This window comes from Nesoenas mayeri, assembly GCF_963082525.1.
Source record: "Nesoenas mayeri genome assembly, chromosome: 1".
Classification (NCBI taxonomy): Eukaryota; Metazoa; Chordata; class Aves; order Columbiformes; family Columbidae; genus Nesoenas; species Nesoenas mayeri.
Genome location: NC_137541.1, coordinates 109584043 through 109611571, shown reverse-complemented (window position 1 = coordinate 109611571; position 27529 = coordinate 109584043). Strand labels below are relative to the sequence as shown.

Here is a 27529-nt window from a genome sequence, read left to right as displayed (position 1 = left end):
AAAACAAAGTTAGATTTTTTAACCATGAGACAGAAGAACAAGCTATGAACTCAACCGCTGGATGGGGAGAAGCACGGGGAACATCAGGGGTATCTCTGACAGCAGGGAATGTGCTCTGGGAGGTGTTGAAAACAGACTGGAGTGCAACAGCAAAGGAGATCTCAGGAAGACCTTATCCCATCCCCACTCCCTCGCGGCACCTGGAGGCCCGGCCGGCAGCGCTTGCCAGACACAATGCCAGGGATTGGCCAAAAAACCAAACACCTTTGTGCAAGGTCCTGTCCACATGTTGCTGCTTGCGGCTGCTGCAGCCAGGCCAGCAGGGAACTCTGCAGCGAATGGGGCTGGGGGCAGGAGCCCGGTCAGCTCCCGATCCAGACCTGGCACACAGACAGATGATGGTTGCAGCCTGTGGATGGAGAAGATGCAGTTGTACGGGACCCTGCTAACCCTGAGCTCTTCTTGGCACATCAAGGAACGGCATTGCTGCTGCAAAAACATCCAGAAACGGGAAACCAACTTTGACTTTTTTCCTTTTTGAATGAAATCTGCCCCAGACCCCAAATCATGCCAGTGAAAGAGACAGCTCTCCAGCTGAGTTGGTGGAAATCCATTTGATATATTCCAGCTATTGAATGCTGCTTGTTGACCAAGCCTATGTATGGGGTATATGTAAAGAGTCAGGCTGTGTCTGCTTTATCAAATCGCTCTCCATGTTCCTAGTGCCTGAACAGCAACCTGGTAACTTCTGTTTTGCTCCCTGGTTTTGCACTTCGGAGGCGAGAAAGTAAATGAAGACAGCCCTAGCTGGAATGTGGTGTTGTAGGAAATGGTTAGTTTGAAGACATTGGTGATTATTACTGGTGAATTCACACACATGGGATCCCAAGGCCTTGGTACATGGCCTCCTAGGAAACCCTGCTGCTCCCAGCTACGTATCGCCAACAAACGAGCACAGCCGTGCTGCTGTCCTCATGTGCTACTCAGCTGGTTAAACAAGCTTCTCATCAAACTCTAAACGAGATGTGTTCACGGACACCCTGCCCCTGCAGGGGTCCTGAGGCCATTCCTCTACCCTAACATGGGAAGAAAGTTGGAAAAAAAACAATGGAAACCTTTTAAATGGAATTAGGCATGGGGATTTCCTTCTTCCATCCATGACACCCATACAGCCCCAAGCAGAACCACAGAAGGGTAGCAGGAGTGAAGCTTTACCCCCCCTCGATGCACTAAACTGATCTCACCCCAGCCTGGCAAAGCCCGACCTGCCTGAAGTCCAGCTCCCCCATGCAGCCCCTCAGCAGGCACCTGGTGAGGGGGCTGCAGACTCGCAGGATTTCGGAGCATGAGGGGCCCCAGTCCCCAAAGCTGCCTTGCCCCACAGCTCAGAGAGCCACAGGAGACACGCAGCCCCCATCACTGCTGTTGGGCTGTGAAGCAACAATGTGATTTTGCTCCCAAGCCTGCCTGGTGAAGCTGCCTCAGCGCACATAGGAGGCTCTGCCAGGCCCGCACAGCACAGGGCAGCCTGGGCAGGGGGTCATGGCAGCGACATGGCTGCTGTGACACAGCTCCCTGGAGCTGTGCTTTGCTGGCTCTCTGCACAGGCAGCGCAGGAAAGGCTGGGAGAGGGAGGGCTCCGAACAGCTCTTGGACAAGAACTGAGGGAACAAGATGCCCGAGTGCCTGAGCACAGGGTGGTAGTACCAGCCAACAGCAGTTTCCCCCAGGCGACCATCCCTACATCCTCAAGTGACCTAGTAGGTAAACTCCTCTCACTTCTTCCCTTCCAGATACTTCTTCAGGCAGGTACCTTACAGACCCTTATACCAGGCACCAAATAAGCCCCACACTGTTCATTGCCCACAGCTTTCATCTGTTCGCCACTATGGGGTAACTTTTTCCTTTGGGAATATTTTGCCAAACACTCCTTGAAGTACCATGAGACTGAGTATGTACACTCTCATGGCACGCTTTGTCCTCTGGAGTAGAGTTCCTTCTTCACAGAGCTGCAGAACGAGATGAGCAGGGAACAGGGTGGAAGGTGCAAGGGAAGAGCCGCAGGCAGTTCAGCTGCCACCAGCTGTGCACCCACTGGGACGATGCAATTAAGACCTTTCTCAGCCTTAGGCAACCTGTTACTGTAATTTCATACCTTGGATGCACTTGTTAAGCTTTTCTTATCCTTTGCAACTCTTAAGTCTTCCCACCACAAACCACTCCTCCACCATGGGAACCATCTGCTTTCTACTGGTGCTGTTTATACCATGAGCCATCTCCAAATGTAACGGGGGTGGGCAGGTTTTTGTTGTTCTTGGCTTTTACAGTTCTTGTTGTTGTTGTTTTAATTTCATAACACTTACCATTCAGCAGCCCTTGTTCAGTGGTTTGAGTGGAAGACAGCACCACAACTTGTAAATAGGAATGGGAGGAAAAATTCACCCGTGACCTCTTCTTAACAGAAGCTGTTTCTCAGAGTTACAGGTGGCCACCCAGTGACAAAGCCATACACTGTACCAGACATCCTTTCACATTTTGGATATCAATAAGCTGAAGCCTTTGCCCTGCTGGTACAGACACCAATATCCATGTGCTGTCTCCAGCAAACCATAACCTCACTGTCTCTGGACAGGTGGAAGACAATTTTGCACTTCTGAGTCATGGTTGGGTTTTATTTTTCATAAGCGTTGCTTTAGTTCAGTCCTATTTATCAGCCAAGCTCCACATGAAAAATAAACAGTGTACAACAGATACTCCTGCCTCTCACCTTCATTTTATAGCACCTCCGGACACAATCCCCTGCATAAGCCCCTTGTGACCCCACAAATACCACTAGAGCAGCTTTGCCAACCTACCCAAAATCCTGCCACTCAAGTTACCACTACTACTCTCTGTTCCCACAGGATCACCGCTCTCCTTGCCTTCACCTGCATTTTCCTGGCTGCAAGGTCAGGGCCTGAATGCTCCTGCCGCACACTTTCCCTTTTGTCTTTTCTGTAAGAAAGAAATTATTACTGCACTATCTGTAGAAGATATTTTCTCCTTTAGTTAGTTATTTTCTGTCAGTCCTGCCTCAGGCAGGGAAGAAGCTGAACCAGCAGGCAGGGGTTTAGAACTTCCCAGCTAAGGTATTTTTAACTGCAGAATAAGAATGAATTCCAAAGTCATCCAGCACGGCAGAGAAACTGTTTAAAGGCACAGAGTCCAAACCCAAATGCTCCCTGGTAATACAAGCTTTAATACTTGAGATGGGTTTGGGGCTGTTTTGAGCAGTGTCTTCCATCACTTGGGATACACGAGACATCCTCGTACGCTCCCAGGCCCGGAAAAGCCAGCCCAGTCGCAGTCACACTTCTCTTTTGCCTCTGAGCTCCCTCCGCAGCCCCACGAAGAACCACCACATCCAACAGACGCCTCTCTGCGAACTCACTGTCTTTGAGAAGCCTGTTCTGTGCACACAGACACCCATGCAGCCCACAGCGCTCTGGGAAGGGACAACATGGACTCTCGTTCACTCACGCCTGATCTAACTCCAGGGACAACATGAGCCACCACCTAGTTGGGTCCTCCCAGGTGAGGTGACATAAAGCAAGAGCTGCAGCACCCTGTGGGAGCATCTCCCTCTCATGCAAAACAAGCACTGAGATTTGGAACAAGCTTTCAATCCAGTGGTCTGAACTGAAAAGCATTTTCAATTAACTGGGATTACATTGCACCACAGAAACCCTGAAAACAATACCAAAAGCATGACTGGAAGCAGTCAAAGTCTCTGCTGTAAATTCATGAGTTTATATGAAACAGGTAGGAGAATGTTTGAGATGTAGCTGCAGTAGCAGAGACGATTTGTGCAGTACAAGGCAGGGCTCTTGTGCCAGCACTTGTGAAACATCTACAGTATATCCTTAGTTTTCAATCCTTCCATCATTTAGGCATGACATATAACATTGTGTAAGCTCACTCTCAGGGATTATTTAACTCACAAGGCTCAAGAAAGAAACATTTAAAAAACAACTTTTTGTGTGTATTTTAAAAATTATTTCCAAATACTGCAGGGACAGAATTCTCAAAAGAATTACAATATTTAGAATAGCACAAAGCAGTACTAGCAGCTGGAAAGTGGACAAAGTTAACAACAGAAAACAGACATCTCAAAGCCACAAGAAAACAAGATGTTTTTTCAAGAAGAGGAATCCTGACTTCCTAAGGGGACCAGCTCAGGGCATGGACCACTAATCAAGGAGGATATATCCCCAGCATTTCCCATCCTGGTCTCTCCTGAATGCTGCTGCTCTCCTTGTCTGCTTAGCTTTCCCTTTTACATCTACAACTCACCCTCTTGGAACTGCTGCTATTCACTGTCACCTTCTTTGCCCTGAAATAACAGGCAGAGGTGATTTTGGCCTGGAGGGTGAACAGGCTTCACACCTCACTTGGCTACTGGCCACAGACACACAATGGAAGAGTAACTATGAGAAGATTAAAACAACTCTAGAGCTCAACATCAGTGCCAGATCCTGTACCTCTTTCCCTGCCCCAAAGCCTTCATTCAACAAGGTGAAGCTGTTTAAATTCCCCTTGGCTTGTGGCTTTGTTTCCTCAGCTGCAATCCTTGCTTTTCCACTCCAGAATCTCAGGGGAATGGCTTTTGCCAAGGGAAGCAGCTTGTTGGGTCCCCAGTGTTGCATCCCCATGGACCCTCATGGGAACAAGAAGGTCCCCTGAACCAACAGAAGAGAAGGGCTACCAACTGAGCTCAGCAGAAAGGAAGGTTTGACACAACACTGAGTTTGTTTGTAGAATAGGGTAACAATAAATCATCGGGGGAAAAATGCCCTAGGTAATACCACATAATTAAGCAGCAGTTTCACTTGAGCCTGGTCCAGACCTCTGACCTCAATCAGAGCTGAAAACAGACCTGAAAACACACCTGTCCTATGTGGTGACCCTGTCAGGCACCAGGCTATCTTAAGTACTCCTGTTCTGATCTTATTTTGAAGAGAGATTTTCTTTTCCCCTCTCAAAATACAACGCACGCACACACAGATATTTTCTGCCCTTCTCTTTCCGAAGGGAAGGCCCTTTCCTGGTGTGCCCAAGGTGGCATAAGCATTTCCAGTCCAAATGGAAATCAATGCCACTGCCTCACAGCTCAGCCTGAGGGAGAGGAGACAGATGCAAAACAAAGTAAAAATAGCTCAGAGCCTCTGGAAATGCATCTTTGCCATGTTAATCAGGGAATGTGGGCAAGGACTCCAGCAAGAATCTTCCTATGATGGATCACTCTGCCAGATCTTCCAGCTACAGGCAGTAGGCTCCCAGGTTAAAACCAGTTCCTCAAATAAGAGTCTTGAATTCCCCTGACCCAGCAGTTACTCATGGGCCAATACTGTTCTTCACAGAATCACAGAATTGTTTTGGTTGGAAAAGACCTTTAAGATCAAGTTCAACCATTAACCCAGCACTGCCAAGTCCACCACTAAATCATGTCCCCAAGAACCTCGTCTAAACACCTTTTAAATCCCTCCAGGGATGGTGACTCAACCACTTCCCTAGGCAGCCTGTTCCAATGCCTGACTAATATCCAACAGTTCTTTCATGCTTGGCATCTCCAACCCTTTCTAGATATTCTCTCCAACAGCATCTATCCTTCCTTCAATGAAAAACCATGAACTGCAAGTTGATAAGCCAGGTAAGGCAAATTTGCAGACACAAGAGCTAGTACGTATACTGGAGTATGGCAAAATACAATCCTAAAACAAACAGGCAAAACAAATTTGAGGCGTAAATGATGCCTCTGGAACTACCACCTCTTTTAATCCTTCTCAAAAAGCAGTTTCACCCTATGAAAAGACAACTGTCCCCCTAAAAGGCTTAAAAAGGTTACAGGGCTTGGTCCCAAATTTCTCTGGTAATACTTCATAGTCTCTGCTATACAGGAAACACCATAAAGACTCTGTGTAGTCACCAGGATTTTTGAGTACTTCCACCATTTTCCTCTTGTCATTTTGGTAGTTCAGCTTTTCATGTATGTTTAGCTTTTATGTCCACGGGCAGGAGGAATTCCTTTTGCTGCCCAGCAAACCATGTTAAATAACCACAGCACAGCAGTAAATACCTGGAAGAGCCCAGATGTATTTGAGGGGGAATGACACCACGAACCCTTACTCAACCTGATTCTCTGCCATTAACTGACTTCACCAAGCACACGGGAAAGAATCTTTTTCAAAGCAGCCTGAAATTCCCTGACCTGCAGAGGAGGCACTTGCTGGCACAGCAGAGCTCATGACCAGGAGCACATCTGGGGACAGGGGGGCAGGTGAACCCAAGTGTTTGGGGCTACACACCGGTGCCTGCACCCCAAACTGCTCCCCCTCTGCAGCAATGAGCCCACGGGCTGGAAGCAGCTTGTCAGGGTCGGCAGGCACTGCCTCGGGATCCGGGTGGTCAGTCTGGTTCTCAGGTATCAAACAGCGCAGTGACCCCTGTGACTGACGGCTCCTGTTGGCAGAAAGGCCACAAACAAAACTGCTGGCGAGGGAAACCTGAGGGATCCAAGAATCTAAAGACTTTTTTTGGCCTTTTTGATTGTAAATGATCGTGGTAAATAGAAGTGAAAATGCAGTTGCAAGGCACGGATTTCACAAGTACAAAACCTAGCAAAAAATTTCTTAAAAAAATGTTTAACTAGACTGATCAAGAAAAGGGTCCATTACCTCAAAACAATTATTCCCGTGCCTAAGCACCTGAAGGCAGAAACACTCAAAGGGAAAAATCCCCCACAGCAGCACTGCCCAGGCTGCATTCACATGTCAAGTCTCACACATATATCAAGTTCTAGAAACAGCTTTGTTACAATAACATATAGCCTCTTCAGCACACCATGAAATTTTTTAACCCTATTCTATCATTCTCTAATCATATTTCCCTACAAAGAAACCCTGGTTTTCCATAAAATAAAGTAACTGTGAACTGCAAAGCCACCATCCATTCAGGAAAAGTGGATTAATTAATTATAACCTACTCTTCACAACTGACTAGCTTTGAATATCAACAGGGTTGTGTTACTTTAATGTACAACATGCCATACTAGTCTCTAGATTTTTCATCTAAAAATTAATGCATAAAAAGAAGTAGGAACTCAGTTACTTTGCTGCTTGGCCATCCTTAAGTTATTTTGTATCAGCAGTCTAAAAGTTAACTACTACATTTTGTTTTTAACAGTATCCTAAGTTTGAACTGCTACAAATATGATTAAAATCCAAATGTTAAAACAAAATACAAACCTATCCCTTGGAGAAAATGAGTTTTTTATTCCTTTGGTTATCTAAAACATGTCTCCCACATGCACGCTTCTATTCCATCAAAGAACGAGAAGGACATTGTAAATATTCATATTGTTCCCATGCAAATAGAAAAGCGCATAAGGCATATCCTATGTAAGAACTAATAAGATTCCCCCCAGACAAGCATGTTCCAAACTAAACAGAATCACAGGATCACAGAATGTTTGGGATTGGAAGGGACCTCAAAAGATCACCTAGTCCAATATCCCCCTACTGGAGCAGGAACACTTAGATGAGGTTACACAGGAAGGTCTCCAGGCAGGTTTCAAATGTCTCCAGAGTAGGAGACTCCACCATCCAAAAAGCATGGCGAATCTTGGGTGGTTTAAGTTTTTTTTTCTCCCCTCATGAGTACCTTTTCTTCAAGCCATCCCACGGCATATACTTGTATCACAGACACACAGGGAACATGCAGAACTGTCAGAAAGCACCAGCAAGCTCACGGTCTGGATCTTTTAAAGCAATGCAAGAAAATGCCATGATGCCAAGTACATCTGTTCTGACACCTTTTGACTTCCAGTTTCTGGGAATTCAAGTCAATTTGTCATTAAGAACATAGAGAAAAACTACAGGGAAGCTAATTAAAATGTGGTTAGTCATTATGCAAAGAGCAGTAGTACTACCATGCCATCCACAGAATTGACTTCACCCATTAACTGAATGAAACTCTATCTACAGGCAGTGCCCAAGGTGATCTTTTTGCCCATTTTACCCAACTGTTCCACTGTTTATTGAAAAACAAAAAGTTAGTGCTCAAATATATAATTAATATCTAACAGTTGTGTATCAAGCACCTTCATACAATAATTTCATATGGCATTAAAGATCTAGAAACTTCCGTTCTCTTGCTGTAAAATGTTTAGCAAACGATCATTCTCCATCATTAAGTGCACAGAATAACAGCAAGACAAAATGTATTTAAATATGCGGGAAGAAATCAGGAATCCAACCTATTCCTCCACCACATGCAGCTATTTGTAAAATATTTTGTAAAGCTGGTCAAATTGTACATAATCATGTACAGGACCTGGCCATTTTAGTGAGTGCAGAAGGCAGCAGGCAGTTTCCAAGTGTCCTACATTGTACCGACAGACACCCATTTACTGAAATGGACACATGGCGTCTAAAATTGCTCTGAGCTCCCAACTGCAGCTCTCTGAGGGTGCCCTCTGTAGGCATCTGTGTTACCATGAGCTACCAAATCACAAACTAAGCTCCACAGAGTGTGAAACCAAATCAGCCCCTTAAAAATGTCATCATGTAGATTTTACATATTTTTATTTATCAGCAATGGAAAAAAAGGGAAAAGTATACACAAATTATATACACAAGTATTGGACTAGAAACAATTCCAACACAAGTTACAGAAGACTCAGAATTAAATATAAAACATCACCAAGAAGTCTCATGAGAAATCAGCTTCCCACTCCTCCATTAGAGGTTCAGTTGGTTCAAACAATGCCACCTCAGAGGAAAGGCCACACAAGACCTTGTTCCCTCTTAGGTGCCAGGTGAACACAGGCCAGCCCACCCAGGAACCCATGTTGGGAACAAATTGACTCAATTTCTACCCGCATCAGAAGTTCAGTCATAAAACCCACTACACATTTAGCAACTGTGAACAGTTCAGCAGGGACTTTGAGAATGGAAGAACCAGCAGGTCACTCGTGCAAGGACAGTCCTTGCTGGACAGCTGGGAGCTCAGAGGGCACATCTTGGGAGAAACATGTCCTGCCACTGCCTGACACGACCTACAGAGGGAAGGGATTTCAAAGGACTGTCAATCTGGCTTCTCTCAGCATCATGGAATTCAAAGCAAAAATGCTTATAAAGCAATTAATACTAGATTGACCACATCAGAATCGTAAGAATCACATCAGTCCTACTGATACTACATTAAAAAGTCTCCAGGTTTAAGAAACAGACAAGTTCTCTGCCAACTTCTGAGATCTTTTAAGGCAACATAATACTGCAATTAAAGCACGTGAACTTCAAATTTTCTTATTTATTTTTAATTAGAAAGCCACTTCAGTTACATAAATCGTCATTGTTTCATTGTTTCAAATCAATGTCAACAGCTTAAGCCCTGATCCTGAGAAGATTCCTTTAAGTGAGATTACTCTCATACACTGTTTACTTGTGCAAGTATTTGCAAGATTCGACCTGAAGTTGCTACACAATTTGTAACTATTAACTAATTCCTCATTTATGAATAAACTCACCTTTAAGCTCAGTAATACATCACTCTGTCATGTGGCGTCATATTCTCCTAAGTTCTACAAAACCATGTTTACATGTATTAATCCATAGGCAGGTATGTCAGGAAGAAGAGACGAAGCGCTATTAGAAACCACGGCATCTATTAATAGATGGCAACTGAGGAAACGTGCAAGGAAACTGAACACCGCATGACTGGACATGGTTATCCTCAAGAGATAAATAATAAATCTTTAAGCCACTGCTACAAAATTATTTATATCAATCAAGACCACTTTGCAGCACCTACCACATAAGGATCTAGAAGTGTTTATTAAAGGGGAGAGAGGGGAAAATGTCTTCCGTGTCAATGAGGACAAGATTTCACCCTAAACACTCAGTTTGGATGGAGGTGAATAGGAGATTACACTACACTGAAAGATCATTCTTGCTCACTTTTTGGAGAAAGTGAACAGCTGTTTCGAAGCAAACTCTAAATGCCACTGAGGAGAAAGAAAAGTATGTTATCCAGCTGGAGCAGCAAGTGTAGTTTACACTGCCAAAAGACAGCTTGAGTTTTCCAAGACGACTACAATTAATCTCCATATTTTTTCAGCATGTGTCAGGGGACCTGCTATAAACACTGCCTGAGAGGGAGCACAAACTGCAGCAGGACAAAGACCTTCTCAGTACCATCCTGGGCCATGACAGTCAAGCAGAGAGGCAAAGACACTGCAGCTGAGTTGTAAAAGAAGTATTTCAGTATCTTCTGAATATTTCTCATCAAGTGCTGACTCTGAAAGACCCCTTGTTGGCCTCAAAACAAAGCCCAGAAAAACAGGGAGCACAAATATACTGAACTAGGCAGGGGATTAATAGATTACATTCAAGGTACATACAACAGAAAAATGCACTCCGGACAAAAAAGTAAAATTATTTCTTACACTACAACACACAGAAGTTGTTTGTAAATTCTCAGGAAGAATCAAGGAGGAAACATCTCTTACTCAGTTTGTTTCTGTTGATCACTAAACACAGAGAAGAAGTATTTTCACTGAAAACATTTTTTTTTCTTATATTTATGTGCCTGTAACTCAAGACAAAGCAGGTTGCAGTAACATTGTCAGGCCATACATCTGAAAGTCATAAAAACAAAATATACTTTTATATCACCAGAAAGTTTGCATTAACAACCCCAAGATATTAAAACAGATACTTATAACAGACTCCAATCAAAGGTAGACGTAGTGAAAAAACATCAGTACCTGTAGTTAAACTAGCCATATTCAAAATCCATCCACCCTCATTTTTCACACATACTCATTAACAAAAACCCCTCTCTTCTAATCAAAGGTCTCCTGCTGTTATTTTTAAGACAGTTTTCAGACTAATACCCCTATATAGAAGTATGGGATGAGGACAACGAGTGAAGAACAGTTTAAGGGCATACCTGGGATCTCCGCTAAAGAACAGGCTGCCTAAACAAGGTTGGAGACGAGAAAAGTTGCTTATCACTTATATTGACTGTAATGCCCATGAACAGACCTTGGGAAATGGGAAGAAAACGCATTCCTTGTGCTCCACCTTCCTGCTTTGAGCTGCTAGTACATGCTCAGGGTTCTTGGAAATAGGTGCTGTTTCAAGGGACTTCAGTTTTCAAGTACTAGAGCACTTCAGTCCTGAAAGTCAGCCAGTTGCTTTTGTGAATAAAAAAAGTGAAATGACTAATATACCATTAACATCCTCCACAGTATCTTCACCTTTCATTCATTGACTTCCATGGTTTATATTCACTTCATGAAAACAAGTTCAATATGCCTGTAACCTTTCTTTTATTTCTGTTCCCTCTCCCCTCCATGTACAAGGAGACAGACAAAAATAGGCACCAGGTCAGGATTTACTACTTCAAAATACAATTGCTAACAAAAGCTGAAACTCAGCTTCTTAAACTATATGCTTCCTTGGAATGTTTTATGTAATATCCTGGGAAAAACTGACCACATGCAACTGCAGAAATAGTTTCATCACAAATTTCTGTTTTTAAGCAAGTCCTCCTCTGCGATTACTAGAAAATACATACAGCTTGAAAGGAATTTAAAAAACAGTAGGAAGTTATGGGTAAGGGCAGAAGTTAAGTGTTTAAATTTTAGTAGATCTGACTTCCAACTGGTGTTTCAGTCAACCTATTACTCCAATTTCACCCCAGCAGCACAGCTATGTCACTTGAATAGCAATTTGCCTTCTCTGTGGCAGTGCCTGCAGTTGTAGGAAATTATTGCTCTGGAGGCCACAAGGCGTTTCACCCTCACCCTGCCACCTAAAGACGCCCCAGCCAGGGCCAAATGAGTCTAGTCTGGGACCAGAAGAGCACATCCCCATCAGCACATTCTCCCTGCCTCCCTGCTGTCAGAGAGGGCTGGGGACGCCCCCATGGACCAGCTCTGCAGAGACCTGTGCCACAACCAACCTGGAGCTCCAACATGACTTGTCTGTAGGGTTCAGTGAAGCCCATCAAACCCCAAGCCCTGCAAACTCCTGAACTGTTCACGTACAAATTGTTTGCCTGGAAGGTAAGGACTCCAACTCTTCAGAAACAGGGCTACATGAAGTTTATTGCTCTAAGCACTTTGTAATCCTTTGATGAAATGTGCTATGGAAGTGCAAAGTACTATTGTTAAGTCAAACTAAGATTTTATTTTTTAAAAAATACTTAGGAATTTCTCAGCATATCCCTGGTTACCTAACAGAGCAGTTCTTTATAAAAATAAATACTGGGATGACAAAAGGGACACTTCTTCCACAATTTTAGTAAACAAGTTTCATTTTTCCATGCTAAAATCTGCATTATCTTTCAAAAAATATGAAAACACCTAGGAGAAACTGAGGGTGCAGAGTTGCTTACAACTCATCTACTTTATTCTCATAGCTAGGATATCACAAGAAGTTCTAAACTTCACACATTTTTCATAGTATCAGAAACAGTATTTGGCAAAGACTTGGTGAAGAACAGTTTCCTAATAGTCAGCAGTAACCCTTACAATACATTTAAGGGGAAAATACTTAGTTTTTTTTCTCTTTGATTTTTTTTCCTTAAATCAGGTACTAGCTATGGTTTGTTCCTCCCATTTCTATGATATTTCCAGTTTCATGTATTTAGAGCAATGACACTTTTCAAAAGATGGTGTACAACATCTTTATATACACTACAAATTCAATTACCAGACTATAGTCAGACACTGAATATATAAATAACTTTGCAAACTATTTACAGGTTTTAAACTAATCAGGTTCCAAGCAACCAACACTCTTAAGGCAAATTCATTTGTATGACTGGCTGTCTGGCATTTCGGCATTTCTCTCCCCTTCCCAACCCCCCAGAAATGATGGGAAATAAACATGAATTGTAATTACTCCCCTGCACCATATTGACAGAATTTCTTGCATGGAGAGATGATCTAACTACTTACAATCTTTCCCCCAGGCAAGGAAAAATGTATAGAAATGCATTTCTGTGTTTGCGTGCCAAGAAAATCATTAAGGTGCATACCAGGAAGTGGAAGTCCCAATGTCTGATAACCACATAATGTTTGGATGCACTTGACGAATGGATTTGGGAATTGGGGAGAGCATCAGTTTAAAGCTGCACAACCCTTTTTAGAACTATGCATTTATAAGCTCATTATCTGACGAGCTCAAAGGGATTTTCTGTAAAAGGTGACACTGTGCAATATAAAATGCAGCGAAAAGTGGATTTTCAAAGCGTATGTTTAACTACATTAGAATTTTTATCTTACACCGTATTGCTGTGCAAGATACTATTCACCATTTAAAGGGATTCTGCACATCTTGCCAATTCTTACATTGGAATAAAAATTGGCCATTTCCAATAGTATCTTTTTGCTACAACATTGTATTCTTAAGTGCAACCACAGTGCAATCCCTGTTGCCAATGCATGACTGAAGCAACCAAGCATATTCTGGTGAAGTAGATAGGATTCACATACCAAACGTGCTTAGTGCCTTCTTTTAAGTCCCAATCATCACTTTGTTCTTAGTATTTTTCAATGCCCTGATTAGGTCTTTGTTTGGAAGTAACTAGCTATTGTGGTTTGAAGGATCTTGGAACAAAGCAGAGACTTTTTACTGAATGTAGAGGTCATCTCCAACAGAGACAAAAGGCGGCAACTTATCGATTAGCTTTATATTTAGAAGCATCCCTTGGTTCACTGCTGGGATTGCTCCAGTCATCTGCTTCAGGTGTGGTCTTGTAGTGTCGCCATGCTGACTTATTAAAAACAGGAAGTCTTTCAAATGATTCACTTGAAAGGGCCTAGGGAAAAACAAAAGCAACGGTAAGATAACGTCAGAGACACCAAGAGCAAGATCTTACTCTGCAGAGTTCTATAGTCACAACTTCTGCATTGAACAACTGTCTCAATTAACTGAATGTTACATGTCACAACAGTATTTTGAAAACACTTTTACTATGACTAGAGCAATTAGGAACAGCTGAAGTTAAAAGAAAATAGTAACACTTTAAAATATCTCCCTTCTTTCCAGGGAGTGGTGCCTACAAAGACAGCAAGAAAAAACGTTTTGGTCAAAAACATCTTAGCGAGATCTGTCATTGACACGGGACAGCCAACTACTTTACTGAAACATTTCACTTCTCCAGCAGACTCTGACTCTGTCAGCACACTGATCTGTGAGGACTGATCCGGGTCAGTCCATTAACATGTCTCTGAGAAAGACCACACCTTTCTCCTGCATGCACACAGACACACAGGATTAAACGCATCAGAAACTGAAGTTTGCACAGGATGCCACAACTCACAACACACAGCAAGGCACAGTAAAAATGCTAGGCCAGTGACTTGCACGTGAGCTACACGTTACATTCAGAACCCTGAGTGGCCTGGGATCTCCCCAAAATTGACAACAGGATCAATACAGTCTATTGCACAGAGGTCAAGAACTGCATAGAAAAAAAAAATAACATTTGTGCTAGTTAGGAGTTAGTCAATAATCTTATCAGTTTTCAGCACTTATGATGGATTAACAAAATGTAAAGATCCAGCACAGGGCACTGGAAAAAAAAAAAAAATCAAAGCAAACTAAGTAGTATTAGTGCCGCATTAATATTTATAACCTTGATTTTTAGAGTTCTGTGTAACTGATTTAGACAAAATATAATAAACATAGCAATTACAATTTTGAAAACAAGTTGAAGAGTGAAAAGAGAAAGGTCACTTATTCAGCCTGCTATGAACAAATTGCACCGCATTACTAGTCTATAAAAGGGTCAGATTCATACCTTCAAATAAATTACAGCATCTGAACCAACGCCTTCCATTGAGTAGAGTTTAAGGTCACCTTGAAAGTACCTCGCATACAGACGAGAAATTGGCAAGCCATAGCCAAACCCAGCCTACAAAAACAAGAAACAAAATCATGACAGAAAGTTAAAAAACATGCAATCACTTATAAAAAACAGAAGATGCCTAAATATTAGATTTGCATCAAATTACCTTTCAAGCTTTCCTTCATTACTCAGCCAACACTATAAGTTGGTATTCAGCCCTTTGGGCAATCTCTTTTTTTTTCCCCTAGGCATAATTTTTAAGTTTAAGTACAGAAAAGTGAAAAACGTCAGTCCTTTGGAAGGACTAACTTGTCCGTTTCGCATTTTCTCAAAGAGGGAGGTAGGTGTGACATACAGTACACGGTGCCACCAATCACCAAAGCAAACCGATATTCGCTGCTGCTTCCTCACTATGATTACCATTGCTGTAATATTCCCTTCTTTCATTGGTATAAATTAAATTTTGACAGCATGTTTTTTCTACCCTAAGCCCAGGATTATTATTCTCAAACATCTCCACACTTAGGTGACTACATAAGAAAGCCAGAGACAACTGTGTTTACTTCATCTAGGTCCCACTATTAAGTGATTGCTGATGCCACACTGTAATAGAGATCAGCAGGCTACTGCAGAAGACTACATACAAAGCAATACAAGGCAAATAATCCTCACAGTTGTTTATCCATTTAACAAAATATGAGGATTCCAAAGCACTAAATGACCTGAGGACTGAGAACCCCTGTACAGACCACACAGTTTTCAAAGCACAGAAGACTTGGCAGGGACAAATTTTAGATTTTACAACACTGATATTCATGACCATGGCTGCAACAAAGTCAATATTTGGCATCGTTTCCAACCCGCTCTTGTCAGAAAAAGTTATAACTCCCAAGTCTCTCACTGCAGCCAGGGAGTAAGATTTTGGTCTACACAACTTTCAGATGACTGGGTATGCGCTGAGAATCACCGTAGTTGATTATTCACCTGGACCACCCCTTAATTTTTCAGGGCTATCCAGAGCAATAAAGGAAGGATTCCAGACACATAAGCATTTGAAAAGAAGGACACACAAGCCAATGGAGTAATACAACTTTTCCATAAGGGTGGATTACAAACAGAATTAGACACCTGAAGTTTTCAGAAAATCAATAAGCTCAATTCCACGATAATATTTCTACAAAAGCAACCTCACAAATAACTGAGAACCATGCCCTCAATCTTAAAAACAAAGTCTCAAAACAATACAATAGAGAGAAGGCCTTGTGAGCATTACACACAGCTAATATGTGGTATCACTTTATAGGAAATGTCTTGAGGGAGGGGTGAACATTTGGATGGATACTCTAGTACAAAGTTCTTAAAACTCTCTTGCTGTCATCTATTATCTCTACAGTATCTTTTGACCTATTTGCTTTGTTTTTACAGAAGTCTAAATTTAGTGATCTTAAATGGGTTAGAGTTGCTCACTCAGTTTTTCTGAGCAAAATGAGAAACAAATGCCAGAGATGCCCTTCTCAACTCACACCATTTATCATAGTTGTTAGTGCCCCTTTCCACAGTTAAAACAGTTGCTTAGCTGAACTTTTTTTGAACAGTATTCTTTAAAAATGTCATTCTCAAAGATTCCCATTAGAGACACATGCACCACTTTTAAACATGTGGTCTTGAAGGCAGATGCATTTTTTTCTTAACCTCTAAATAACAGAAATTATTTGACCATCTTAGAAAGAAGTAAAAGAATACCAAAAGCTGACTTGTATCTTTTCTGGAGACCAGACAAAAGAATACATTACAGAAATTAAAAAGCACAGCAATCATAAGGCAAATTGTAGATAGTGCATACCCCCAGGAACAGCTCAAGTAAAGGGCAGTATCAAGCAAACCCAAAAACACATTATACTTTCCTCTCTCCAGAATTACACCTCCTTAGAACCCATGCTCAACTTGTGTTTGCTTCCTGCTCCTTTCAGGAAAATCTTTTAATGCTCTGTGCTAGCCCACATAATTATTTCATACAGCCCTCTTCTAAAAATTTCCTGTCGGTCTCTTCTCTACATTGTCTTCAGATTATTTTCCAAGGCAGATAACTTATGAGAAGTATGAAGACAACAGATACCAGATGAGAGGCAAAACCTTGCAAAAGGTCTATTTTGCAAAAGACAATTAACAAGAAGTGATCACTACATAATAGGTCTGTGCTTGCCCTAGAGGACAGAATATAGTCAATGACAGCACATCTACTTTGAGAAGGGAAAACTTTTTAGAGAAAATTTCTCATTAAATATTACGGTATGCATTGTACGAATAGGGAATTATTAAATTTGCATGTTACTAGTGTCTACAGGTTTAATTAAACCCAATTTAAGCCATGTTTCTCCCACTATAAACAAATGCTGCCAGAGAGAATCACTAAATTCTCTAAGAAAACCTAATCATCATGAAACATTACCATGTGTTTCTAATGTTTCCACTACGGGTATAGCAGTATAGATGAACACAAGACCTGCTAGAATCCAAATGCTGCCATGGTAACAAGGGTTTTCAGCAGTTTGTAAACAGCATTTTCAATGACATTGAGAAAGAATTTTCACCAGTCAACAAAAAGATCTCTCTCTTCCACTCCCCAAATCCATGAATGTTTCATAAACTAGACAGGGGATCATATAACAAAGGGAAGAAGCGTTAGAACAGAAAAATGTCTTATTTACACTGCACTGCAATTCAGTTTAGAATACCACTGAAGTCAAGAATGACACAAGCTACCTTCTGGAGCACCGTAATTATTAAGTGGTTTGGTCTTTGGCACTAAGCAATAAAGAATCTCTTTCTGTATGGGCTTTGAAGAAGATTTTCATGGAACCTTTCGCTGAAGGAGTTTTATTTCTAGACTGACATACAAAGTGTAGCATAGTTGTTTTTATAACTGGATCTGGGCCATAATACATCACATGTCAAGCTTCAATGCTAAATCCTTTTTCCTCTTAGTGAAAAGATATGCCACAGACTCCCAGTTCTTGACTTTTTCTGCGCACAGATACAAGTAACAGAGTTTAACAACTCCATGATATTCAGTCATGTACAGGCATCAGTCAGACTCACAGGGCAAAAGCTGACAGGTTCACAAGAGAGGAGGATATTCTGCCGGTCTGACCGCAGTGACTTTTAGGCTGAAGGGGAAAACAAGGCCTGAAAATGGGGTACAATAGAAGAATACTAAGCATAAATGCCACAAAATCAAAACAAGCGGTCTTGAAGATGAAGAAATAAACACAGGAATGCATAGCTACAGATGTACAGCGGGGAAAAAAAAATAGCGTCAATCCTAAAATGAACACATTTTACAATCAGAGAGTCACAAAGGAAGAGACATTTTAATAGTGAATACAACTGGTAATCAAGGTATAAGTTTATAGTGAGAACAAGTTTCAGGAAATCCTTGTAGGCTGATATACTAAATTGCTGATAAAAAGTGAGACACAATAAAGGCAGATTATGAATCAAGAAAGATTTTACCCTTCTTGACATAAAGAAAAAAACTTGTATTAGAATTAAGGCATGTTCTCTATCACTCATCATGTTCAAGAATATTTTTTTAAGAAAAACCAGAAGTTTGAAACATATTCCTAAGATGTGTTGTAGAGAGAGTTAGGAGCTGTGAACGATTCATATCAAGTCAATGCAGACACAGAACTGGGTTTCATACCCACCACAGTGACATTAAATATTGATAAAAACAATGCAGTACAGTTACCGGTCACTGTGTTCTGAATTGTGGACTAAGACAGTACCATAAAGACTTTCTGCTAAAAATCTAGAAGGAATTGTATTATCTCTGAACCATTCTGAACTTGTTTCACCCTAAATCCACTGAATTATTTTATATCAGAAATATTCCCATACTCTCTGTGCCACATTTTCTTCCCTGCCTGAAAGCACTGCAAGCACAGAAGTATCACAGCAGGAAAAAAAGTTAATAAATCACCCAAGAACAAGCTAGAGGAGAGTGTTCCTAAATAGGGAAAGGAAATTTCTCAAAGAATTAACTTTTTCTCGACATACTTGAAGATAAAGGATTGCATCAGAAGCAACAGAGAGCAAAGCTAAGAGGTAAGAACACAGTATCAGTATTAATACACTTATTGAAAGCCAGTCAAATGGAACAGTAGCTATATCATTTTTATCACAAAGAGCTAATATGTAATTTAATAAAATAATTTTTACATAATTTAATTTTAATTACAACTTTAAAACTCATACTTGCTAAAAGAATCTACATATTCAACACTGAAATAATTCTCTACTCAGAAGAAACTGGGGGAAATTTTGTTTGTTTGAAATCTGACCCCAATACATCTCAAAAGGGAATATCACAAGAGGTATTTCCAACTAAACAGGAATATACCAGAAGTGTTCATATCACATACAAGTTTGGCAATTTTTTCTCATGTGTTTTTATAGTCCATAACTTATATTAAAACAATTTTCAAAGTTCAATATAAGTTTCTGCATTACCAGGAGGTTCCTCAAGTGCTGTAATTCTGTCAGTGTGGCTCAAATACATTTATTGTAGGAAACTCAGATAAACAGTAATTTACAGACCAAAGAGGAGCTCATCAGGTCACCCACCTTCTCAGTAATATGACACTAAAAATCCTGTCCATTAACCTGTGAAAATATTGTGCTTATGCAGATATGCCTGTTTCCAAGAATACAATGTCAAGACAAAGAAAAGCAATTTTCTATTCCAAAGACTAAGTGATGACAACAGAATCCATTTTCTCCTGATATGTTTTACCTGCACAGAATTGCTAATGATAAACAATTTCTTCAATGAAAAACCTGATCCAGTATATTGCAGTAAAGGGAAATGTACAACCAGAGTAGTGCAAAGGGACACTTAAGTACATACTGCAATTGCTTACCAAAGGCACAGCTCTCGAGGGCTCCAAACTAGGCCTGGGTGCTGTTGAGTACATGTAGTTAAACAATCTGTCTATTTTTCTTAAAGGTACACCTCCACCTTGATCACTTATCTAAGGAATGAAAAGTTAAGAGCTTTAAACCTTATGTTCTGAAAAAAAAACCTGGAAAATTCAAGCAGCATTATCTAAGTAACTTTAGAAATACTAAAGGAGTGGCTGAGGGCTTTGGGTTTGTCTAGTTTGGAATAAAGGAGGTTGAGAGGGGAAGTGGAGAGGGAGGTGCTGAGCTCTTCTCCCTGGTATCCAGTGACAGGTTGTGTGGGAATGGCTCAAAACTGCACCAGGGGAGGTTCAAACTCGGTATTATGAAGCATTTCTTTAGATAAAGGGTGGTCAAATACTGGAACAGGCTCCCTAGAGAGGTCGTTGGTGCCCCATGCATGTCAGTGTTGGGCATTTGGACAAAGCCCTTAATAACATGCTCTAAATTTTGGTCAGCCCTGAAGTGGTCCGGTATTTGGACTAGATTGCAGGTCCCTCCCGTCTGGAAAAGTTCTATTCTAATGAGTACCAAACAAGTGTCAGAAGTGATACAGTAACTAATTTACCTTTCCAACAAAATTTGCCTTACAATTCATACTATCCTAAACCTAGCAGGTGTGCAAACTGAGTATTATTTTTAGGCATTTACCTTAATAGATAGATCTTCTTTCCCCAAAGTGACTAAGGTTTTGATCGATGGATAGCCTTCTTTCTTACCTTCATGTAATTCCACCGTAGCCCTCATTGAATTCTGAAGATAAAAGAAAAAAAAGTGTCTTTGATTCTAACTTCATCATACATGCTTTTTGCTACAACTCAGAACTAGCTTTTATTTTCTTAAATCTAGATACTTTGTCCTACATTTTACACAAGACACAAAGGACTGTATTTATAACCAATTCAAGAAGTGTTTTCAAGCCTATGAATTGTCCAGTTAAACTGTTACATCAAAACTCCATTACACATACTTTTATCTATTTGACATAGAGCCAGAGAACTTCATTGTGAAATCAAGTAGTTATATCTAAGGGATGACAACATCCTTCACCTTCACCTTGCAGAATACCAATAATGATGTTCGCCACAGAGAACAAGCTTTGATTTTCTCAACCTGGGTTATATAACTGGTAGATTTCCATCTATCAACCTGGCTTTATAATATCTATTAACAGAGTTCCCACTGCCAATCTGTCGTGGATTACCATCACTTACAGCTACAATTTACTGGTTTCATACTGTTTGATGACTCATACCAAAACATACCTACAAAGTAGTGTACAAATTCTCACCTGCTCTGTCCTAGAACTAATATTACAAATAGCAAAATACAGGAAGATTTAAATGAACATACTTGACAAATAGCAGAAATAAAACCCAAAATACCATTACTTGGGAAAAGTTCCTCTCACACCACATGTGTTTTTCCCCCCAAATTTCTAGTGTTCAATTGCACCACCTAGAGACAGCCTATCTTATCAGAAAGCATACAATAGCTCTCATATGTTCCTTTTTCACTGTCATTCCCTATGGGCCATTTCCACAATAAACAAAAGACATTGATCCTAACCAGTCCTCAAATATCCAATAAAGAAGCAAGCTCATGAAAACTGCAAGCCAGAATATATCATCCTTGCAAAAATAGACTATCATGAGAGGTTTCAGTTAATCAGCTGCAGAAGCACAAAAGGAGTAGGAATACAGAACATTTTTTTAAGTACACAAGGGCATAAGAGAGGGTTGTAAGCATAGCATTTAAGTTTCAAACCTTCTTCACTTGTGTAAGAATAAACTTAAGAAAGGAAAACTGAAATAATATCTAAGAGCTGTAACTGAAAACAATCTCAAGTTCAACAGTGATGTTAATATTTGGAAGGGTTTAGTGAACTTACAAGTGCAACCTACCTTGAATAATTCAAATAACATATGAAACAAATGAGAGGGTACATAGACTACTTGAATAGGCTTGTTTGGAGCTTTAGCTAAGGAAAAAAAGAAGAGAGAAAAGATTTTTTTTTTTTTCAAAACAATGTTTTGTACCATTTCTATTTACAAGAATAACATGAAACCGTAGGTCGACAAATATGTAAGCATGTTCTAATTTTCCAAGTGCAAGAATAGCTCCATGACTAAAAACATAAATTTCAGTTACTGCTATCACCTGAAATAACACATTCTAATCATAGAATCATTTCAGTTGGAAGAGACTAAGACATCTATGTCAGTAGACTTTGCTTAGATATGAAACTTCACAAAGCTGTAGTTGGTTTAGTACTAAAAATGTATGTTAAACTAAGAACTTTCCCACTTACATGGGAAACTTTATTTTTCTTTAACACATGTAGTATTTAAGCATAATATTTGCTGCACAAAAAGATTAAACTAAAAAAAAATCACTGTTTAGTCTAAAAACAACTACATATTTTCCCTTAATTAAAACATATAAAATGTAAAGTATTCATAAAAATTGTCAAAATATATTTCAAACAATATCACAGTTTTCTTACTCCAAATCATAACTGAACTGTTTGTCCACTGTTGTCCTGCTGTTAGTGTTTCAGCAGAGGCATATGGCTTGGCACAGCTCTGAGTGCCACAGTGCTAATTGATTTTACAAGGAATAATAGAGCTGCATTTAACACATTCCAGGACAGTTTTGCTGCTGAAGATGCAGTAGTCCCTAAACAAATACCAAATACAAAATATCTGCATGCATAAATTATATAGTCACAGCTTGTGAGACTCAGCAGCAGCTGAGATTGAAGAAAAGTCTCTAAATGTTTGCTTCATAAATTGCAGGAAGATTCAACATGCATACAAAATGTGACTGGAGTCAACTTCACCCTTTTTGGCACTGAGGGCTGAGAATAACACCAGTTATTACTTTAAGATACACAGTCGTGAAAACTCCTAGGAAAAAGAGAAGCCCAAAACAATGCTCTGCATAATTAGTTGCAAGGCAACTTGCTGTTATGTTAATTTTGTCAGAGCCCATGCTCCAATTCTCTTATGCATCACCAAAACCAAGGCAGGCTGATTCACACTTATTTGAGGCAGTGTACATACAAGTAGAAAACATGTTATTGTTGCTCTAGTGAGGTAATGTGCAAAGTCATTTTCCTCATGTTGATAATAAGCTACTTTAAAGGAAACAAGATTCTTTCCTTGGTTGGGTTTTTTTTTTTGGTGTCTGTGGTATTTTGGTTGGTTGGTTGGGGTTTTTTGTGTTGGCGTTGTTACATTTGTTTTGTTTTGTTTTTAAATGAGATCCAGCAACTTGTTTTCTCTCCTATTGGATCTTTTTGCTTAAGCCTTCAAATGAATTTTGCATTGATTCCCCTGTTGCAGTCAGTACTTTTAGCTCTAAAAACCACGCAGTTTTGGAGGGAGGAAGGTTGGGTCCTTTGGTTTTGCAGAGGGAGCTGGTAGGAATGCACCAGTGTTGACAATATCACTTTGTGTAGAGAAGTATTTCTACAATATTAAATAGCACTTAGAGCAACATATGTTCTCATATGTCACACTCTCCATTTTGAGTGTTACCCATTTCTGAGACTTTTGTAATTCTTCTGCTGAAGTTTAGAAACACTTTAGTCTTATGTTTGGACAGCTGTCCCAAACATGTGAGAGGTTCCCTTAAGATAACTTATTTTTTTAACTTGAAAAAAATCATCTACCTTTTGTCAATATAAATGATGAACAACAACAACAACAAAAATATATATATATAAAATCAGTCAATACACTGACAAGCACTGTCTTATCAGATTCATAGCATCCAATTTTCATCTTTACAATTGACTTGAAACAGATTTTCATGTGAGAAGTTTGATAGGACTTAAGACATAGACTATGCAAAAAAAATTCTATTTTTGTCATCTTGCACTGAAGAGCTCACCACTGGTACAGAGACTGGCAGTGGAATTTATAAGCGTATTTCAAAATGAAACAAATTAAAAGATTACTTAGAAGGCAGGCGTATTTCCTTCCCAGTTATAAGGATTCTTGATCACTTTATCTTCCTTAAAGTGATAGCAAATTCAACAGATAGCACTCTGCAACCATCATCAAAAGTAAACATGTCATGATGATAAACTATAATTCAGGTGCCCATGTATACGCATTAGAAGAAGAAAAGCAACTCTGCATATAGAACTGCGGAGTTCAAATTATAACTTACAATTCATTAACAAAACTAGAAATTACAGACACGAGAAATGCTTTTTCTTATGTACATCAGTTAAATTAACTTCACCATTACCATTGAATTCTTCAACTTCCAGATCGGGTGCCACCTGATAGTACTGTTCACATAACATCTTTGCTGTTTCATAGGCATCTACAAAACAACAGAACAGAGCACGGACTTAGCAAAATCATCTAGAGAAAACTAGCCAAGTTCATCCTCTAAGTAAAAGATTACAAGCAGAACACTCATTCTAGTAACTAGTTTAAAAGTGTGAAACTAGTATGCATTTGAATCCCTTTTTCTCTGTATGCCTATAGCCCATTTGTCAAAAAAGGGCAAATTCTATTTAAAGCTCTACGAACAAAAGCAAATTACTATAGACAAGCTATTTTTTGTCTTTGTTCAGGGTCTGAAAACCAGAAGGGTATAATTTTAGGCTGGCCATAATATCTACTCATTTGTCATGTCCCAATCACAATTTAATGCTTGTTCTTTCCATCTCAAATAAAAAAAGGATAACATTGCAACCATAAATTCAGTTTTTCCAAACACAATACTGTTTACAATACTTTATTTTCACAGTCTTTTGGGGGAAAAGCTGGAACCTTTAAGATTCTTCATTCTTTCCTACTGAACAAAAATAAAAACCCTCCCCATAATCCAAATCAGGCTTTATATATTGTCAAGTTACAGCACAAAAGTTTAAGTCCTCTTTTTTTTGAAAGATTTCTCAGTGGTTCTAAATATTCATTGGCATCTCATTTGCAATAATGTGTGGAGAAGAAAGAATTTGCACAGTAAGTCTCTTTGAGGGCGACGGGCGGACCAGCGAGGACACAGACTCAGCCTCAATATGAGTTTAACATCAATGCCCTTTAATGAACTTTTAAACAACACACTGAATATCAATGTCCCCCAATACATGTTTTAACAACCCGTATATACTCTTTACTTAGTGGTCACTCCACAAGCACAGGCTATGACTGGTCACTCTCTGCAGTCATGCATCCCACCCCCCGCCATGGTGATTAGCTGCAGGGCACTGTCCACGAGCTGTTCACTCGCAGTGACGACAGCACCCCTTCTGTAGCCTGGGTTGAGGCCAGACCAGCTTCTGTTTACTTAAGCGACTTCCGTTCTGTCTTTGGTGTCTCCAGATAACCCCCCGTGTAGGTCCTGGCCTACACCTCAGCCACATCAAGCTCTGGCTTGTTCACAGCACACAGCCCATGTCCTCTTTCTTCCAAAAACTCTCCACAATAATGTTTCAGAAACAAGCAGCGTTGAAGAGAAAACACAAACTCAAAGATGTTTTAACTACAATGCTTAAGCTACCTTAGCAGAAGTAGCTTCTCCGTAGCAATGTGCGCTAAGAGCAAACACAGACGGGCAGTTCTGCCAACAGAAAAATTTGCTCAGATACCATAATAATTGCATTTGACCTCATCCTACATGGACCTTCTTCCTCCTGCCCCAAGTGACACTATGAAAGAAAACAGTCCCTGACAAGACTCAGGGCTATGTGACAAGCACAAAACGTAAAATCACTAGTCTCCAGAAAGTGTTGATTACCTATAATTGTCCTCCTTTAAGATGGCTACAGAGACAGAAATATTTTTCAGATAACAGGGCACATTATATCACTTTTTCTGACATCTGCAAGGCTGGACACATCACACAAGGCTGACACAAATGCTGCTTGAGGTCTAGTAAAATGGAGCTAATCAACACTGGAAATATTCTTCATCAAGTTCCAGGAATGTCTCACAAAATCAGCTATCCAGTAGGAACCTTTTGTGCCAAGATGACCAGCTCCAAAGACTTTCTAAAAGGGTCCTGTCATTAACACAATAAAATGTATTCTTGTAAAAAGATCAAAATCTCATTTGATTTCCAAGCTGTACAGAGAACCTCAGCTTGGGGTGTGCATAATCCAGGAAAAAAATGTGAAGGAATACCTACACTTACACCATAGTCTAAGATCATCTCAGAACTTGATGGTCTTGGGAATGATCCTGTGCTTTAGAAAAAAAGTAGTATAAGCACAGGCACAATCCTGACTCAGTCATCAAAAGCTGAAGATAGCAATATAGCTAGTATGACCATAAGGCTATCTACATGAAGAAACTAATATGTCAAGGACATTTCAAAGAGTTTCCACATCATAGATATGAAAATTAGATATGGATCCAGGGGGCAGGAGTTGAATTCTTATTGTGGAGAAAAACTTCAAGGCCTCTAAAGAGCAAATCAATAACTGCATGGGAATAAACCAGAAGTCCTGAATACATAGATGTGGAGCAGACACAGTCACTACGCAAAACTTGAGAGAACAAAAAGGCTCTGAATAAATCCATTTAGCCTTCCTAAATTATATATTATATATAATTCTCACCTGTTTTCAAGGAGTAGCCACCTTAACATCCTCAAGGTGAACAGGAAGGTACTATCATTTCATGATCCAGTAAAATATCCAGCCCCTAGCAAAACTGCGTCAAACAGAGGCTAAGTGCAGTCTTACATTTTACCTTCCTCTAAAAGCCAACTCTTTGGCAAAGTCCTAAGACTGTAAAAGAGACTGCAAAGTTTGAAGCACGCATTGTGTTGTGGCTGGAGGTAAGCAGCAACAAGAGCGAAGGATCTACCAGTACATATAAAAATCCTGGCTTCAGGAACAAAGCAGGATTTGCCATAAGCTCAAAAAGCTTATTGTAGGACAGTCAGTGAGCTACAGAGACCTTCCTCAGGCAGTTACAGACACAATGCTTGGTGAAGCTGCTTGAAGTACGAAGTGGCTGTTTAAATAATTTCTTTTATGTCTGAAGGGCATACAGAGCTTGTAGTTGCCATACACAGTGCCAAAATCAACATCTTAACTTTGACAAATTGCTCAGAATGCTGTCTGCGAAACAGGACATTTTGGACCTAGCAGAGTATACAGAATGTACATTAACCCCTCCAACATTTCCTCAATCATCTTGATGCCAGACAGGCTTGTTTCTTGGAAAGACAACACTGGGTACTGTTTACAATGCCCTTGTTTTGTTAGTGATTATTTCTTCAATGTGGAAGATGTATTTTAGCTACTGGCTTGAACTAGACTGAGTACTTTCTGACACTATGCACTCCTCTGTCCAAGGCAGCAACTATGAATTTGATGAACAAAAGAGATTCAAACATTATATTAGAATGAACATCTAAATAAACATGACTGTAACATATACAATGCTGAGGTGAAAGTGGAGTAAGATGACTCAAAAGAAAAAGCTGCTGAAAAAAGGCCACCTTTGAGCAAAAGAGAGCTAGAAGACAAGAAGGCTTCATAATGGCAAAAAGCACCCACATTATAGAACAAGCTACCAGGCACAAAGTCTGACATAAGAATGGTTTCCCTCTTACTTCACTCAAAGGCTGAAAGTGAAGGGGAAAAAGCACATTCATCCCCTCTTGCAGCTGCACAAACAGCAGAGGACAGAGG

General features: G+C 40.2%; 1 protein-coding gene across 4 annotated transcripts in view; it reads right to left on the bottom strand.

The window, feature by feature from the left end:
- Window positions 1-12927: 12927 nt before the first annotated feature.
- Window positions 12928-27529, bottom strand: part of PDK3 (pyruvate dehydrogenase kinase 3) — a 53855-nt gene continuing 39253 nt past the window's right edge. For 2 of the 4 annotated variants that reach the window (XM_080363995.1, XM_080363996.1), the window contains 6 exons: window positions 24124-24201; window positions 21768-21844; window positions 20515-20616; window positions 19824-19934; window positions 14854-14967; window positions 12928-13869 (listed from right to left, as the gene is read on the bottom strand). In XM_080363995.1, coding sequence (XP_080220121.1) covers window positions 13726-13869; window positions 14854-14967; window positions 19824-19934; window positions 20515-20616; window positions 21768-21844; window positions 24124-24201 — 626 coding nt within the window. In that variant the 3' untranslated portion in view covers window positions 12928-13725. Of the gene's footprint in view, window positions 13870-14853; window positions 14968-18000; window positions 18088-19823; window positions 19935-20514; window positions 20617-21767; window positions 21845-24123; window positions 24202-27529 lie in introns of those variants that run through there. The other 2 variants (XR_013923612.1, XM_080363997.1) reach the window with 2 other exon arrangements.